The sequence below is a fragment of the Schistocerca gregaria genome, chromosome 3, assembly GCF_023897955.1.
Source record: "Schistocerca gregaria isolate iqSchGreg1 chromosome 3, iqSchGreg1.2, whole genome shotgun sequence".
NCBI lineage: Eukaryota > Metazoa > Arthropoda > Insecta > Orthoptera > Acrididae > Schistocerca > Schistocerca gregaria.
In genome coordinates this window covers 581638156-581658589 of record NC_064922.1, presented here as the reverse complement: position 1 = coordinate 581658589, position 20434 = coordinate 581638156, and the positions used below count along the sequence as shown (strand labels likewise).

At 38.1% G+C, this 20434-nt stretch overlaps 1 protein-coding gene across 1 annotated transcript in view; it reads right to left on the bottom strand.

Moving 5' to 3' along the window:
• The window catches only part of LOC126354568 (uncharacterized), a 1114027-nt gene that overhangs the window by 40297 nt on the left and 1053296 nt on the right, over positions 1-20434 (bottom strand). Inside the window, exon 26 of the mRNA XM_050004313.1 lies at positions 15646-15771. Coding sequence (XP_049860270.1) covers positions 15646-15771 — 126 coding nt within the window. The remainder of the gene's footprint in view (positions 1-15645; positions 15772-20434) is intronic.

The following is a 20434-nucleotide window of genomic DNA, read 5'->3' as shown; positions in this document are numbered from 1 at the left end:
CTCATAAATATTTGGCCATTTGTTTCCCAATGTGGCACAGTTGCTGGAGTGTATGTTAGCCATGAACCTGAGAGCACAAACTAGATTGATGCAAGTGAAATGATCAGCTATCATTTTTAATAAATGTGGTTCTCACAAATATTTGGCTATTTTTTCCCAATGTGGCACGATTTCAGTGTGTGGGGTTAGGCAAGAACCTAAGAAGACAGCTGTCTAGATCAATTCTAGTTCTCCATTCCACAGTTCATGTTTTTCTTTAAGTAATTTTTTATCATCATCATCATCATCATCATCATCATCATCATCATTATTCTGGTCTCTGTACTCCGGCTATGTAGGTCAAGTCTAGTTGTCAATTCCAGCATTCCTTATTAATCATGTTTTTGCAGTAGCACAGAGAGCAATATGAAAAAGTTAAATCCTTAATGACATAATGATTAACACCCAATAAAAAATCAAATGTGAGGGGAGGGGCAGGGGACACTGAATGTGGAACTGACAGTTAGAATTTACCTACATAGCTCAACTACAAATAGTGATACCAAACTTTAAAATCCAAAAAGAAAGAACTTCCCAGACCTACTGAAAAATGCAAAAAACAACAAGCCTCAGAATCGACCATTAGAACTGATCTATATAAGTCAATTCTAGTTACTGATTCTCACATTTTTGTAGGTGCTGTGTGCACCAATTTTTTCTTAGGATTCTCATTTGTGGACCTACTGCCTGAACTATCGTGAAAAATAAAGAATCTTGTAATCAACATGTAGATTTGAGATATATATGTGGATTCTACTTGCTGATTCTAAGATATATTATATTTGCATTTTTGCAATATGTGTCTGCAGTTTTTTCTTTCAGCATTTCTATATCTTGGTGGTGTTCTCTATACTAAACTGAACAATAACAAACCTATGAATCAGTGACTACAATTGACATATATAGGTCAATTCTAATTGTGAAATCCAAGTTTTGTTATTTATTACCTTTCTGCAGTAGTACAGAGAGTGATACCATACATTAAACCTTTAACTGATCAGTAATCCAACCTAGTTAAAGTGACATATAACAACACAAAGAGGAATCAACAATTAGAGATGAGTACTTGTCAGCATTTCATTTAGACAATTAACTGACACCATTTAGTTCCAGTATGATGGACACAGATGAATTATGAGCAAAGCTGGAACAGACTGTAAATCATAATATGGAGAAGTATGTGCTCAGTAAATGGGTTCAAGATGGAAAAGACCCTCCATGATTTAACAATTAAATTCAGAAAATATAGTTCATAGGCTGTCACACTCTTGGTTCAAAAGAAAATGTGCAATGACAACAGGAATAGGTTATTAGAGATTTGCGCACCTGTAAAAAGATTTATGTGCGAAGTGTACTACAGCTACCATTGTCATACCTCAGCAATAGACCTGGCCAAGAACCCGAGAAAATTCTGGCCCTATGTAAAATTAATAGGCAGGTTGAACACTTCCTTCCAGTCACTTGTTGACCAGTCTGATGCAGAAGGAAAACTGAAGTTTTAAATTTTTTGCTTAATAAACGGTTCACACAGGAGAATCATTCAAACGTATCGTTGTTTGACCATCGCACAGAGTCCCATATGGATGACATAGCACAAAGCATCCATGGGCTAGAGACATAACTGAAAGAGTTGAAAACAAGGAAGTTGTCAGTTCCAGATGACATCCCAATTCAGTTTTACAAATAGTACTGTACAGCTCTGGCCCTTTACTGAACTTGAATTTGTTGCATACCTATCCATCTGCACAAAATACAAAATCCCGAGTGACTGGGAGAAAGCAGAGATGGATCCTGTATGTAAGAAGAGTAACAGAATGGATCTGCAAAGTTACAAATGAATATCCTCAACATTGGATTGCTGCAGAATTCTTGAATATAATTTCAGTTTGAATACTACTAAATTTCCTTGAGACCAAAAAGCTACTGTCCATGAATCAGTATGGTTTTACATCGCACATGCGAAACTCATCTTGCCCTTATCTCACATGACACACTGAAAATTATGGGTGAAGGACTAGATGCACATTCCATATTTCTAGATATCTGAAAATCATTTGAAGCAGACCCCACTGCAGACTGTTAATAAAGGAACAAGCTTACAGGACAGGTTTCCAGACATTCGAGTGGCTCAAATACCTCTTAAGAAACAAAACCCAGTACACTGTCCTTGTCATTGATGAGTGTTCATCTGAGACAAGGGAATCATCTGAAGTGCCCCAGAGAAGTATGATAGAACTACTACTATTTTCTACGCACATTTGGCAAACCAGGTAGGCAGCAATCTGCAGCTGTTTGCTGATGACACTGTGGTGTAAGGGAAGATGTAGTCTCTCCCTGACTGTAGGAGGATATGATGTATACAAAATTTACTGTTTGTGTGATTAATGGCGAGTAGTTCTAAATTTAGAAAAAATTAAGATAATACAGGTGAAAGGAAAAAGGAAAAACAAATCCACAATGTTCAAATAAAGCATTACTAGTGTCCTGTTTGGCACAGTCATTTCATTTAAATGTCTGTGTGTAATGTTGCAAAGTGATATGAAATGGATCATGCTTGTGAATATTGTGGTATGGAAAATTAGTGGTTGACTTCAGTTTATTGGGAGAATTTTGGGGAACTGTGGTTCATCTGTAAACGAGATCACATATAGGTGCTAGTATTAACTATTCTTGAACACAGATCAAGTGTTTGGGATCCACACATGATCATATTAAAGGAAGACACTGAAACAATTGAGGTGTGGGCTGCTATATTTGTTTACAGTAGGTTCAAACAACAAGCACTATTATGCATAAGCTTCAGGAACTCACATGGGAAGGCAGCTTCTTCTTGAGTAAAACCATTGTAAAAATTTAGAGAACCAGCATTTGAAGCTGACTGCACAATGATTCTAGCACCACCAAGATGCATTTTGCGCAAGGACCATGAAGATAAGAAATGAGAAATTAAGGCTCATACAGAGGCATATAGACAGTCATTTTTCCCTTGCTCTATTTGTCAGTGGAATGGGAAAGGGAATGACTAGCAGTGGTACAGGGTACCCTCCAACATACACTGTACGGGGGCTTAGGTCTAGATGTAGATGTAGTGTGATACCACATACGAAAATCCTCATAGAAAGCAACAAAAATAGTACATAAAGTAACAATAAATACAGGAAACTTGCAAGAAAACATTGCACACACCTACTGCCAAAATGCTAAAAATACTGAACCTTGGAAATGGTAACAACCGACTTAATATAGCTCAATCCTAGTTACCGATTCCAAAATTTGTTATTTCTTCATGAATTTTCTGTTTTGCTCTCTCCTTGTTTCCTGTTTGTATTTTTTCTAAGTTTCCTGTTTGTTACTATTTATTTCATTTTGCATTGTTGCATTAGATTTGAGTTTGTTCCCACCCAGAAACCCCTCTTTCATACAGTAGCCCCCTTAGATTCAGTATTTATTATTAAGAATTACCACTGTTCCATAATATTACGAGTTTACTATTGGTGATATTGTAGTGGTCTTTAAAAGTCACCTGTGGTTCTTTCACTTACTTGCATAAACTGTGATGATATTTATTTCACACATGTTTATTCCCTTTTTTCTGTTGCTACCTCCTTTTTAGTTACTTCTATTTGTTTGGGATATAATCTTTGGATAGTGAGCTCATTACTAAACTGGAGAGACTGCTCCACAAAACCAAATTGTGGTGCTATACACACAGTGACTATGTTAGTTTGGTGCAAGATGTCTAATAGTTCTACCTAAAAGAAGAAATCAAATTACTGTTTACTGATATTATATGGTGGTGTATAGTTTTAGTTTATAATGCAATGAAAGAATAGCTCGAAAATTGCAAGCACAAGCAGTACTAGCAACACCAAATGCCCATAACCTGTATGGTGGATTCACCAAACATCGGCTAGTTATGGTGAGTAGTGAGTGTCTCCAGTTGATCACTGAGCCTGTTAATGGCTATGTAATTAATCATGTGAAGTGTAATTGTATTTTATTGCACATATGTATATAACACATCATCATCATCTTTATTTCTGTGCTACATTTGTTGGTTTTCAAGTAAGTCTTGATACCTTCAGATATTACCTTAATGTAGCATCTCTGTCTTATGTGTAGGTCAAAGCTGACGGATGGAGTTGGATACTAGAATTTATCCCACAATATTATGCAGAAAATGGGGAAACTTTCAATATTCACCATACTCACTCTGACAATTATGCTGAATTTCTAATTCAAATTCTTTTTGAATGGTCTGTTGGGCTGAGATATGGGTACTGTATGAACTTTTGGCAATATGATTTATTGTCATCTTCAGGTAACTCCTGATGAATAATGAGCTGAACTGTTCAAGTTGAACATTAATTTGCAGTCATCTCGAGACTGTAGAATATATAGTTGCTAAAAAATAAAACACTGTCCACTGTAGGCTGTAAATTTACCTTATTTGCTGTGCTATTAGCTAATTTAGACTAAGGCAATATTATCAACAACAGAAGAGTGAAATATGTAACTTGTATAACAGTCTAAAGATCTTTAAAATATAATAAATATCAAAGTCTTGATTTTGGCTTAAGATATCGCCTATTACTTACACGTACAGTAAAATTATGTACCATGTTCCATGGCATGTGACAAGTGATTTTGTCAGTCCACATGCAAAGCCTCACTTCACTGTTAGCATGCTCTATACCAAATACTGTACAATAAGTGGAAGGTCCACATACAGTGTAAATTTAGGGTGAAGATAACACCCATTCACTTCAGAACCACACTATATCATGTGCAAACTTCAAGTAATACCTTGGTTACATTAACACACAGACTGAAGTCTTTATTAGCTGTTTTGATTTATGCCAAAGATGTAGTCAAACAGCTCTCCAGATTTTGTGGCTACTGTAAACATATGATGATGCCATCTCATTATCTGGTTTATCTCTTGTTGGACTCAAGGACCAAATTTGCCACTGACTTCTGTTGGTGACAGTTTTCCAGAAACTGGGCAGTGTACACTCCCAAGTATGAAACAGCTATCGTGATGGAGGACCCAAGTGGCAAGTAGAGAATCAACTCAACATAAATGTAAAATTATCGATTTGTTGGTGTTCGATCATTTTACAGATGCTAGAAACAATGGACATGGTGGTTTCTACATGATTATTGTGGCATAGGCAATGGTTGCTACAGTCTCACTGCTGTTGGAAAGTCATGAATACAAAGTCGTAAACATCGGGTGCAATTTTTTCAAGGGGAAACAGAATTTGGTCAAATACATCCCAAATTTGCTATTAGTACCAATCAAACAGAATCTATCAAATCTCTAGTAAGAGAATGTTATTGTTTTGAAGTGAGAAAGTTACAGAAATAGCTGTCAGCCAAATGAAACAAAGAAATCTATTATCAGTTTTGGGACCTTACGTAAAAATAGGGCCACTTATGTACACTACTTACTCATGGGGTGGGAAAAGCTATCCCTCTTTATACAATCGCCTTGTTATTGATGAAATCTGAAGATCAACAGGTTCATTAAAAGTCATTCTGCCAATGCGTACGTCATTCTGTCAACCCTATGATATATACTTTTACTGACAGATGAAGCAGTACAGTCACATCCATTACAAAAGTGCCCTATTCTCATCGTACTGCAAATGGAAATTGCAAGTAGAAGGGATGTAACTAATAAAATTCAGGCTAAAATCCATAATCAATTACAGGCTCCAGCTTTCATGAAAATACTTGATACACCTGTTTTGCAGTGGAGTTATCCAAGGATTGGGAGGCATTTAACAGTGTTAACGATGTTGCGTTTGCTAGTGATATTGCCACTAAAAATGTGACTGTGGCATATGTGCCTTCACACTTTCCTTGAGGTGCTATGAATTTTTCATTTTGCATTTTCAGTTACTGTTTATTATCTACAATTTGTGATGATGAAATTGTTTTTAATGGGATCTGAAATAATTTTTTCTTATGTCAATAATCCTGCTGTATTTCTCAGTGACACATACTTCCGCAGAGGGAGTGGTGGTAAAAAAGTAAAAGGAAGAAAGAAAGGAGGAGGGGAGGAGGAGGAAGAAGAAAAGCATACAACTGGGTCTGAGCATGGAGTACAGAAATTTGAAACTGTAATCTTCGTCACTACACTACCACCTCACTAGGTATAATGTCATGCATGCAAACTGATGAAGTAGCATCAAAATTTCGTAATTTTCTTGGAAATTACTTTGTGTTGGCATCTAAAACAAAATAAATGTCCCTTTATTTTCACCCTTGACTGTGTTAAGTGAGCAAACTACGGTGGTCTCCCCTCATCAGCTGCATTTTCTGATGAAATTGCAGGGTGCAATGTGTTTGATGTGCAGATTGGAAGCAATGTGTGTTTCCAGTTCGGTAGCATGAATTTAGAATTACGTGAAGGTAATCTGACTGCTGCAAAGATGATGGTGGTATAAAACTGATGACTTATTTATTCTCACCTTGCATGTTAAGATGAAACTGTTGAGTCTTGTCTTATCTATTTCGTTAGCGTCAAGGTAGAAGGTGTAGATCTGCGTTAGACTAGAAATTTTTCGAATAATGGCATAATTCATCACTTGCTGGGACTGCATGCTACTTTGCATTGGGACTGTGGTAACAACAGTACCAGGTGGGGTACACTTCCCATGGGTTGTCTCCACAACATGAGTTATGAAAGTAAGTGTCTGAAACAACTCTGATAGATCTTCAGTGACACTCGAGTAGTGTTTGTTAACTAGATAGGGGCGATTTCAAAAAGGGAATACTTATGAAAGCAATAATTTAGGTTTGATCTCCAAAATTTAATTTATTTCATCAATGTCACTTCATTTAAATTCATTTCTTAGCAGTGTTCAACTCTTCCAAGTTATCCCTTGGTGATGTAAAGAGTGAGGTGTCTAGCCTCCTTGTCTGTTTGTCCTTTTGGTTTTGCCCTATTCATGTGACCTTCAACTTGTTTAGTTAAGCAAAATCTAATGAGAAACTATGTCAGGAGACAAGTTGATGTGCGCGCAGGATGTATCTTAAAATCTGTGTTATGTCTTTTCATTAGTCTCTGAGATGAAATGAAATTACATTTAGCGTTGTCCACTGAATCAGACCCGGCTCCAAATTCTGTAATATTTAACATAGCAGTCTATTTTAACAATTACACTTCAATAATTCTCATATGACTGTTGTGACAGCCTAGAGCTGTCATCAGTATGAAGCAACCGGGAAACAAACTTTGAGCAAAATGCCCCAGTTGTGAGGCACTGCACAGAAATTTCGTACCACACTCACTTAGGGCAACTTCTCATTACTTGGGCTCCTCTCTGTTTTAAACTGGCTGAAAATTGGAAAGTTAATTTCTCAGGTATTTTGCTTTTACTGACAAAGCATCACCAACAGTTACATTGTAATCATTATGAGTAAATGATATTTTTCATCCCTTTGGTTAAATAGAATAACAGTCTTGCAAAGAGTGACATATTTGAGACATTACTGTTGGCAGTTTTTATTCCTTGTTTCAGATTCTCATCAAAACTGTTTCTCCTTTAATGATACCAGAAGTTGGAATTGAAGTTGTACCACAGTCATTCACTTCTTTAGTTTTCTTTGCGGCTTTTGAGTCCTATTTTTCAGTTATTGCACAGTTTGCTTTTCTGATTTGAGACTATATATTACTCACAACTTACGAAATTTCTTTCTAAATGTTAGCATTTTTTTCCATCAGTGTTATGCTATCTTTCCATTTGTGTTACTATGTGTTAGATTTGCTGCGAATGAAAGAATTCATAAGAAAAACCATTTTCAAGTATAGAACATCAAAAAGAATGTCATTTACTCGTTTTAATAATGTCTGGTGATTCTAAAAAAAGCAAATAATTTTTCTGATGAATGAATCTTTTAGTTTGCAGTTCAGTTAAGACAGAAAACCACAAAGTAGGTACTATAGCTACTGAAGAGGAGGATACTCCCCCCCCCCCCCCCCCCTCCCACACACACACACACCACGAAGGAATTATCTGAATGGGACAGAAACTGATAGATTTGATGTACATGTCCAGAAAAAAATGACAACCATTTCAGAAAAATTTGATGATTTATTCAAGAGAAAGAGTTTCACAAATTGAGCAAGTCAATAACACGTTGGTCCATATGTAGCCTTTATGCAAGCTGTTATTCGGCTTGGCGTTGATTGTTGAATTCCTCCTGATGGATGTTGTACCACACACTGTTCAGCTGCAGATTTGAATAGTCAAAATCCCGAGATGGATGGAGGGCCCTGCCCTATAATGCTCCAAACATTCTCAATTGTTGCGATATCCAGAGACCTTGTTGGACAAGGTAGGGTTTGGTAAGCAGTAAGACAAGCAGTAGAAGAAACTCTTGCGATGTATGGACAGGGATTATCTTGCTGAAATGTAAGCCCAGGATGGCTTGCCATAAAAGACAATAAAACATAACACAGAATATCATAAATGTACTGGTGTGCTGTAAGGGTGTTATAGATGAATCTAAGGGGTCCTGCTATGAAATGAAATGGCATCCAAGACCATTACTCCTTGTTGTCAGACCATATGGTGAGTGACAGTCAAGTTGATATCCCACCACTGTCTAAGACCACTGTCACTAGTCATCACAATCAGTTCGAAGTAGGACTCACCACTAAAGACAATTCTACTTCAGTTAATGAGATTACAGGCTGAAGACGTTTCTGGAGAGACACCAGGCAGTGGTGGGGCACCCATCTGACTGTCTAACAGCTCAACAACCAGGACTGATGATCTGGTGTGCCATTCCAATTCATTTCATAGCAGCATAGTTGTCATCCACAGCACTCTTACAACAAAGCTGCTCCCCCATTTTCTTGCCCTTCATGGTAAGCCATCCTGGGCTTACGTTTTAGCAACCCCCACACAGCGAAAGTTTCTACTGCTTTATCTTCATGCTTGCCAAATCCTACCTTGAACAGCAAGGTCACTGGACCTCTCCCCAGTTTAGAACATTTGGAGCATTATGGGCAGAGTCTTCCAACCAGCTTGGAATTCTGATGATCTAACACATCAATTGGACAGAATTTGGACTGAAATCCCTCAGGGGGACATCCATCCACTCTATCAATGAATGCCAACCCAAATAACTGCCTGCATCAGAGCCAGAAATAGACCAGTGTGTCTTGACTCACTCAATTTGTGAAGCTCTTTCTCTTAAATAAATCATCCACTGGTCTAAAATTGTAATCATTTGTTTATTACTTTGTCTGTATGTGTACATCAGATCTGCTGATTTCCATCCCATTTGGATAATTTCATCCATGGCAAATAGTGTTTCCCCCCCTTGGGGTGCAATTCTTCCCTGCTCCTTATTTATGATGTTTGAATAAAAACTGGTGCATCTGAAAGTTATTCGTAACTACACTTTAGATCCAATACATAGTTACAGAAATGTGAAAAAGAACTCATTGGCCTATATTAGATACTTCTGCTCCCAGTCAATGCAGTGGCAGTCAGTGACACCACGTGTTTGAAGGGAGACCTTCTCTGTGCCAGTCAACCCAAGAAGCATGTCAGCTGAGGAAATGCAGTCTGTCTGCAGGTCTAATGGAGAACTGGCAACGCTGTGGAACACATTTGGCGACTACATCAATTTACTTCCTTGAATGGTTCAGGATTATCCTACTAAATTCACTCAATATTATTTGTCATTTCGATCTGAATATTTCTCACTTCCCTGATGAAGACGTCAAGTACTGACGTCGAAATATCGTGTTTGGAAGATGTTGATATCTGGCAGAAAATCTCATTCCCACGAGATATTGGGGTCTTGTTCTGCATCTGTCAATTGTATTAACTCATATGTGGCACTGAGTGATTTTTAACCGGACTTCATTATGAATTTATCTCCACTGAGCTCCAGATTTCAGGGAGCAGCACCGTCCTTAGTTCCCGCTTGAATGACATTATTTAGGCAAGAAAAGTATACATAAATACACACATATCTAAAAACAAAGATGATCTATTTTTCCCATGTGGAATGTTTCCCTCTATTATATTCATTAATACATACATCCATACATACATATGTACATACATTAATACTTTTCCCATAGATCATGAATACAACCTTTCGTAATGATGTGGAACTTGTCACTTTAACATTACTTTTTTCTTTTACACAAAACAATTTTTTTTTTTTCAGTTACTACTTCATATCTAAAAATTCATTTATTGAGTAGAAACAGTTGTCATTCAGAAATTCTTTTAATTTGTTTTTAAATGTTGGTTGGCTATCTGTCAGGCTTCTAATGCTATTTGGCAAATGACCAAAGATTTTTGTGGTAGCATAATTCACCCACTTCTGTTCCAAAGTTAGATTTAACCCAGAATAGTGTTGTAGCTATGCTCATCACTGTTATTTTTCAACTGGGATGGGTTATTAATAACAAATTTTGTAAGTGAACATATTTATTGTGAAGGTACTGTGAATATCCTGAGTTCCTTAAATAAATGTCTGCAAGGTGATATTGGGTGGGCTCCAGCTATTATTCTGATTACACAGTTTTGTGCAATGAATAGTTTTCCTCTTAACGATGAACTGATGAACTACCCCAAAATATGATGTCAAATGAAAGCAGTGAATAAAAATAGTCATAGTACACTAATTTACTGATATGCTATTAGGGTTATAGCAAAATTTAGTGATAAACATAAGTGGCTGAACCTAATCGTTTCAGCAGATTATCAATCCACTTACAGAGAACCACTAAATAATTTTCTGAAAGACATTATTCACAATTTCCTCTGCTGATTCTGGGTGTGATTATTATACAGGTACTTGTATCATCAGCAAAAGGAACTAGCTTTCTACCTTCATGAACACAGAATGGCAAGTCATTAACATATATCAAGAACAAGACTAGACCCAATACTGAACCGTGTGGAACACCATTCTTGATACCTCCCATTTAGAGGACTCTGCTGATTTTTGCAGACTATCTGTAGTGTTAATTTCAACCTTCTGCATTCTTGCAGTTAAATAGGAATCAAACCATTTGTGCACTGTCCCTCTCATACCACAATACTTCAGCTTATCTAGAAGAATTTCATGATTAACACAACCAAAAGCCTTCGAGAGACCACAAAATATCCCAAAGGGTGGTGTTCGGTTATTCAGTGCATTTAATATCTGAGCACTGAAAGCATATATACGATTTTAGAACTTTATTTAATTGTGTACTAAACAAAGAGGCACAGACTGTCCACAATGGCAAGAACATCATGCCATCATTGTCAAATCTTCTCTGTGCATTTTTATAAAAACTGATGTTTGAAACTGATGTATGTTAATCGTATCAGTTCACAAAATGTCTTGAACATTTAATGACCTCTGTATATGATATCAATGTGTTAAAAATAAAAGTGTGTTGATTTAAATGTGTTGCAGTCACAACACATTTAAATCAACACACTGAAAGTTTGTGGTTGATATTAACTGAACTAAAAGACTTTCATTTTAAGGGCCACTTCGAAAGTTTTTGGTGAGTAAGTTATTTTGGAAATATTAGGCATCTTGGAATGAAAACTGGAAGTTTCACCTTTTGGGAAGAAGTGTCTGAATTAGGATTTTGGGAAATTAGGAAGAGTAAAAACTTAATTTCTTTAAAGTGGCTTACATTGAAATAGCTTCGATTAACTGCTCGAGTTGAAATTTGATTTTGATTGTAACTTCAGAGTTAACATCAGAACAATATATTTATATATTTATATATTTATAATTATATTTATATTTATATTTATATATTTATGTGAACTTTATCCCAAGTATTAGAATCTGTGCTGCTTTTTCAATAACAGTTTCAGATCAGATACAGGTTCAACATTCAAATGAACGAAATAACTTTAAACAATAACGCATCGCACATGCTTATCAAAAGTATTAATTGAAATCTTGATAGGAAAACAGTTAAAAGTAATATGCTTAAATAATTAAGAGACAGAGCACTCAAATAGTATCTGTGGTTGATTTAATTCAGGAACATGATGTGTCATTGTTTTGCTGAAACAGCTAAAACAACTCTTGCACTACAGCAATGATATATATGAAATTTTAGAAGCATTTACTTCTTGAGCTGTCAGACTAAACATGATCCTGCTCTATATATGAAGAAATAGGAATCCATTTTCCATTGAGAAGAATACAAAATATAAAATAAATACAGAGAAATATTCGTGTGACACGTTGTCCCGCTGATTAACATGGTCATTTATATCAATGTAAGCAGCGATCTGACGAATGTCACTTAATTTCTAACACATCCAAAGGCTTTATTATATCCCAGAGAAACTGGCTTAACTCTATGAGTTAACAACATAGGAAATCATTTAACTATCAATATCACGCAAGTGAGAGAGTACACAGCTGATGGCATACATCATCGCAACTAATATTGGGATACGTCACCTCAACTGTTATATTTCCATATTTCCATGAAAGTCCTGTAATGCTACTTTTGTATGACTGCAAACTGAACATAGACATAGACCGTCTTGAGGCCGAAAGTGCACAGTGTCTTGTTAATTCGTGACGATTTGGGATACTTTGTTTTATTACAAAAGAGACAAGAAAATTTTTGTAATGTTGTTATGATAAGTTGTAATTCTTTTTTTTGTTAGTACAGTTTACACTAAACAGTCTTTTTTCATTAGTGTATAGAACATGACAGATTAGCAGAAGTGATAAATTAATCATCATCAATAGTGTCTCCAGCAAGATGTAAAAGTGTCTTACAGTGCTTCAATAGTTTTTCGACTTCACTCCTGCAGACTGTATGTTGGCAGCACTTGGTCTCCTTGCACGTCATGCTGTGTAATGGACTGTTAAGCAGTACATTTCAATGTAATGGAAAGGCGAGAGGTCTCATGAATTTTGTCACCAACTATACCACACGTGTACCTATACAACTGCCTTCCAGTGGACAATTGAAAGAGAATCCATTTTATTCCTCAAACAAACATTTTGATTACTGGAAGATAGAATCAAAAAGTTGACATGTAAAAACAATAAAACAAAGATTTAAGGGAAATTTAAAACTTTCTAAACAGTAAATGTGTATATCTACTGTAACAATTTTGTGTTAAAAAAAGTACTTCAGAAGTCACATGTTTGTTATACCATATTTGGTTACACAGGAAGGAGGATCAGAAAGTAACACAATAATTTTTTCCTCCCCTGGTATTCCAGCTGAATGTTGAAATTCCACAACAATATAGTCTGAAGTTAGTGCTACAGAAGGTATTTTGTTTTCCAGTGCAGGTGTAACAGGAGAAGCCTGGACTATGAAACAAACATGGTGCACATGTTACTGTCATCAACTTGTGAAGAGCAGTGAATTGTAGCTCGATATTTGTGGGCCAAAGGGCATAAACTGAGTGAAACTCACAGGGATATGAAAGGTATGTATGGGGATGACCACGTGAATTGTACCAATGCAATGCGGTATGCATTCTACCAAAAGGGCTGTGTGAACCTTGGGAACTCATCATGCTACGGACAGCCAATAACAGCTTCAACCCTGAAGAAGGTCGAAGCCATTGAGGCAGCAATTTTGAATGACCAGCATGTGCAACTGCAAACCTTATTGAAGTAGTTCAACACTTCCTATGGTGTGGTGTATGATACTGTTCATGACACATTGAAATTTCGTAAAGTTTGTGCTTGCTGGGTGCCTAAAAATCTGACAGACAACCACAAGGGCCAGCGAATGATGATAAGCTTGGATCACTTAATGCATTACATCATAGAAGGGCATGACTTTTACATAGGAATCACCAATGGTGATGAGCTGCTGGCATACCACTACATGCCAGGGTAAACCAAGCAGGCCGCTTGTAAGGGATCCGTGATCCCACAAACATAGATGCTAGTATCCTACACCCAGGTTGATAGTAGACATGAGTCGATTGTAGAGTGCTGCAGTAGGCAGTGAGACTAGTGCTGAGGGCAGAGTAGTACTGGAGAGTGTCGAGTGAGAAGTAGAAGTAGTGTTGGAGAGACGGGCAAGAATAGTGGTAGAGTGAGTTGTAAACGGTAAAATTCACCGGAGTATGACGAGTGAGCACGTCCCACTGATCGTCGTGGGGTTGACCCTCACTAATACCGATTCGCGAGTGATATGAAACAGAAAGTGACAAGTGCCGAATTACGTGATTCGCGTCAACCGCGTCAGCCAGCAACAACCATGGATTGCAGTGAGGATTGTTGTGAATGTTAACCATCAGCATTGCGTGTGACGAAGCATTGAAAATCAGCCATCAGTAAACAGATATAACCGTAATTAGACATGTAAGGCGAAGGTAGCAACTGGCTCAGAATTTGTGTGTTCGTAGAAAATACAATACAGTTTGTACATCGCAACCTTTATGGTCCTTAATAATAGACAAACTTTCAATCATTCCACTATTCAGTTGCAAAACTGCCGCACCTGGTTGAAATACCCCCGAAACCACAGCAGAAAAACCGATAGCCTTTCATCCATTAAGCACATGGTCATACAATAATTAACTGTTTGGCGGCTTCAGTAAATTACATAAAATCCAATGAAGGAATTTAATCGGGGGTGTTTCATCTTGGCTCCCGTGAAAAGAACAGTGCAATCTTCAGATCCGAACAATGATTTATTAAGTGCCAATTTTTCGTTTCAGTGGAATGACATTTGCAATTATCTAACAATTTTATTGCAAAAATAATTCGGTATTGTCGTTACCATGACTAAAATTACAGTATTCCAACTAGAAACAGTGTAATATAACATTTATGGTGAAATTATAAATCGCGGGGAACGAAGCACATTATTTAGACAACAAAGTGCAAAAGTGACTGAGAAACAGTAAACAATTTATTTTTACAAGTTCAAGTGACAGAAGTAGTGTTAATGAACAATGTATTGAAATATGGACACGAAAACCTGCATGAAGTACTGTAAAATTCATACTCCAAGAAAAAGAGCATTTGTGCGTAATCCCGCTTGAACCAACCAAAATTCCGTTTCGGAAGTATCACAAACTTGTTTTCAACTAACTTTTTATCTGAAATTATCTTTTGCACGGTGTAAATTGCTCGATTTGATGTGGACCCATAAACTGTTACCGCATTTGCGAGTGTTGAGTTGGCTGGCGCAATTGTTGGATGACATCACTCAGACTCTGAGAGCAGCTAGCCAAAGCATCTGAAGCAATGAAGCAGTTCCACATGCCACGAAGTCAAGGATTTAGACAGCGGAGATGTACCACACTGACCAGTGACTGACTACAGCGGAGCCAAGTGGCTGAAGTAGAAACAACGACAGCGCGGAGTTCGACATCTTCCTCCATGTACATACTAATTAGTTGTAAATGTGTAAAATAACAATGCCCATACATACTGAATCATCATGTTATCATTACATGTAATGGCTGAGCTAAATTTGCAAAATTAATCATCTGAGTGCTTATGACTGATATATTCTGTAAATTATCCTTATGGTTAGGTGCAGGAAACAATGTTTTGTATTACACCACGTAATAATGTGTGCTGCACTTCAAAAAAAAGGAAGCTTCTACTAACCTCCTGATCAAAGTAATTACAGCCACGACCTAGGTGCAAGCCTTCAAGTTCAAGATCAGGTTCACTTTGTTTTGATTCTGTCATCATTTTAGCATCACAGGGTTTGACGTCAATGGTTGCATCAAACTGAAACATAAAATTAACACATATTTGTTTTGGATGAAAATGGTCCCTTCACAAATTTCAAAGAATTGTTATCTAATGTGATGATTTTATATACCAAATGTAATGATCACTAACATTACTTAAAAACATACACTTCTCTATATCTCAGGACACAATGAAATAAAATTCAGACATGAGAAACATTTTGCATACTACCAGAATTGAAGTTTTTCATCATAATGAACATGCCTTAAATGGAACAAGAAAAATAATAACTCTCATAAAACTTTAACCAATTCTAAACAGTAAGACAATTATCAAACATTAAAAAGCAAATCACACAAATGCAAATCATACAGACATCCCTAATACATGCACTGGTGTAATGCAGATGTACAATCAATCTGCACTTCTCCATCCTCCCCCCCCCCCCCCCCCCCCCCCCTCCTTTCTTCCAGCAATGCCAGAATAGCTAGTATGAAAAGTAGCAAGACCAAATATCAAGGGCTAATCTCATGGCTACTTGATCCAGTCAGAGTTTTGTTTTTGAGATAATATGAGAGAAATGGGAGAATAGTAGGTGACTATGTCAACTTTGAACTTTGAGTCTGGTTTTCTATGTACAAGTTGTATGCAGACTTTGCCTCAGAAGTGGTGAACAATCAGACTGTGGGGCACAATCCCTAAATTTGTTCACAATTGTAACATCACATTTCTAAGGGCAAGAACCACTAATAGTGACTACTCATTAATATATTTAGTTCTACAAAATAGCATATAAATAAAAGATAAGGTCTTGGGAAACAGACAATATCAGTTACCATTAGCGAACAATAACCGGGTGTGTATGAAAATGTAGGGCAGGGAGTAACAGCTAACTTCAATTAAAACCAAATTCTCTACCAAATAATGTCAGGAAGATACGCATAAGGGAAAAGGGGGGAGTGGGAGTGGGAGGGGAGGGAAAGAAAGAGGTGGAGGGGGAGTGGGGGAGGGGGAGTGGGGGAGAGGGAGGGAGGGAGGGAGAGGGGGAGAGGGAGGGAGAGGGGGAGAGGGAGGGAGGGAGGGAGGGAGGGAGGGAGGGAGGGAGGGAGGGAGGGAGGGAGCGCGTGTGGAGAGGGAGGGAGGGAGGGAGGGAGGGAGGAGAGGGAGAGGGAGAGGGGGAGAGGGGGAGGGAGAGGGAGAGGGAGAGGGAGGGAGGGAGGGAGGGAGGGAGGGAAGGAGGGAGGGAGGGAGAGAGAGGGAGAGGGAGGGAGAGGGAGAGGGAGAGGGAGAGGGAGAGGGAGGGAGGGAGGGAGAGAGAGAGAGAGAGAGAGAGAGAGAGAGAGAGAGGGAGGGAGGGAGGGAGAGAGAGAGAGAGAGAGAGAGAGAGAGAGAGAGAGAGAGAGAGAGATGAACTGTTGAACTACTTAACAGTGAATGTCTGACAACTATTATTTTCACAATTCAATCAATTTGGACACTGACAAACAGTTTTCAAGTGAATTTATGAGATTTAGGTAGTAACAGTTTTAGTCAGATGCTCACAAACCACATTATTGGAAATGCTTGATCTCAGCAAGATGTTAACTCATTATATTCATTTGTGGTCAAAGTAGATTTAATAACTGCAGAACAGAGTACCATTGCAGAAACAAATTATTGAGATGACAACAGTACAAAATGTGTCTCCAATGAAAGAACACAATATAAATATCAAAATTCTAGCAAGTATGTACCTTCAGGGCATTCATTCAACATCATAACTATATCCATACCCGCAACAACTGAAACACATGGCACAGGGGACTTCCTGTACCGTATGTGTTGGATTCTTTCCGCTTCATAACTCTGCCCCCTGTTGTTTGACCAGGGATAGAGTGGGATTCTTAGCAGAATTTAAGTCGAAACCTTTGTGTCTATTGCTAATTCAGTTTCAACTTCTTCCTTAATAACACTACCCCAATAGCTGAAAATGTACACCAGAACCTTAGTGGTGTTACACTCCACAAAATTCCCAGTACCAAGGCAATGTTCTGCAATAGCAGATTTGCTCAGTTGTTGGAGGCATGTATGACACTTATGTTCTATACAATGGTCCTCGGTAATCCTGATGGTCTGACCAATGGAAGACATACCACAACCGCATGGGATATGGCAAGCACCAATCTTACACAAAACAATATCATGCTTTACAGACCCTAAAAGGGCCATAATCCTAGGCAGTGGTCAAAAACACATTTCACACTGTGTTTACACATAATATAACCAATCCTGTTGGAAATGCTATGTGCATACACCATACACCGTATAATTTTCATCACTTGCTCTGAAACAAAGCAAGGTCGAGGTGCCTCCACTTGCTATGATTTTACTCCTTAAATACATAATTTCTCTTTTTTATCCATTATATTCATAATACAGATGCTATAATTATATGAAATGAGTAATTTCTTATTCAACCCAAGGCTTATGAAACTTAGTTGTTAACTAAATAAGGTAAATTTCTAACTACAAAGAAATAATTAGTTTACCTAAAAACAATTTATTTGAAAGATTAGTGAGCAATTTTGATCTATAGTGAACATGTGAAGCTAAGATTTTAAATGAGCCAATAGTTATGTCTTTTTTTAATAATGTGTCTCAGTCACAAGCCCTAATTTTTCTTTTTCAAGTAAACATTTTACTTTTCCTGAAAAGTCATTAACTAAAAGGTTTGTTTGTAATTGTCTACCCTCCATAAAATACTCCTGTTATTTTGAACTTTAAGCATATTTAATTCCAAGAAATAATATCATGATTCTGTTGCCATAATTTTTCTTCGCTACAAAATACCTTTGGTTATCAGGATAATGTGGTAATTGAGGAATTAAGAACATTAGGAAAATTCATAACTTGTGAACTTTGCGTGAAGCTTGGAAAATACCCTCAGAAGTATAAATTTTAGTTACAACATAGTTCCTATCGTTTTGTTAATTTTCTCTTTATTCAAGCCGCAGTTAAACAGACTCATTATTTTGTCCAGTGTAATTCTGTATCCTCTAAATTTGTCTTTTCTGTCAATCAATAATTTGTAATTTATTCTTACAGACATATGTAACTATGAGTAGTAATCGACAATGCTTCAATCAGTCCACTTTTAGTGAGCCTCACATAAATGTCTTAAGAGTCAAAGCCAGTCAGTAAATGAATGTAAGCTTGTGAACATCTCTGTATCAAAATTGGCTAATTATTAACACATATATGCCAGTCAGCACCAGTGTAAATGTCTTTTTGGAAGTTCTTTGAGTGCGTTCTCATTTAGCAACCAACTGCTGACATCTCTGCATAAATGTCTTATTAAGTGCCTTCAAGAAAGTGAGGAATTACGCTTCAGCTATTTCATTAATGGTATACAGTTAGTTAACAACGAAAAATGAACTGTTTTTATGTGAAGTGATTATGTAAGAAATGTAACTTTATGCCCAGTATAAATCAGAAGTAGAGAGTGTATCAAAATTATGTTGTGACTGTTGAAATATTCCAATATTCCAATATTCCGAAATTACTAACCTGCAATTAATATAATATCTGAATTCTTAAGACAAGCTGATCACTTTAAGATTATGAACAACAACAAAGGTGCAAATGTGGAGCTAAATACACTCCTGGAAATTGAAATAGGGAACACCGTGAATTCATTGTCCCAGGAAGGGGAAACTTTATTGACACATTCCTGGGGTCAGATACATCACATGATCACACTGACAGAACCACAGGCACATAGGCAACAAAGCATGCACAATGTCGGCACTAGTACAGTGTATATCCAACTTTCGCAGAAATGCAGGCTGCTATTCTCCCATGGAGACGATCGTAGAGATGTTGGATGTAGTCCTGTGGAACGGCTTGCCATGCCATTTCCACCTGGCGCCTCAGTTGGACCAGCATTCATGCTGGACGTGCAGACCGCGTGAGACGACGCTTCATCCAGTCCCAAACATGCTCAATGGGGGACAGATCCGGAGATCTTGCTGGCCACGGTAGTTGACTTACACCTTCTAGAGCACGTTGGGTGGCACGGGATACATGCGGACGTGCATTGTCCTGTTGGAACAGCAAGTTCCCTTGCCGGTCTAGGAATGGTAGAACGATGGGTTCGATGACGGTTTGGATGTACCATGCACTATTCAGTGTCCCCTCGACGATCACCAGAGGTACGGCCAGTGTAGGAGATCGCTCCCCACACCATGATGCCGGGTGTTGGCCCTGTGTGCCTTGGTCGTATGCAGTCCTGATTGTGGCGCTCACCTGCACGGTGCCAAACACGCATACGACCATCATTAACACGCGATCTAGTGTGACTCTCATCGCTGAAGACGACACGTTTCCATTCGTCCCTCCATTCACGCCTGTCGCGACACCACTGGAGGCGGGCTGCACGATGTTGGGGCGTGAGCGGAAGACGGCCTAACGGTGTGCGGGACCGTAGCCCAGCTTCAAGGAGACGGTTGCGAATGGTCCTCGCCGATACCCCAGGAGCAACAGTGTCCCTAATTTTCTGGGAAGTGGCAGTGCGGTCCCCTACGGCACTGCGTAGGATCCTAGGGTCTTGGCGTGCATCCGTGCGTCGCTGCGGTCCGGTCCCAGGTCGACGGGCACGTGCACCTTCCGCCGACCACTGGGACCGTAGCCCAGCTTCAAGGAGAATCTGTCTCGCGTGTGT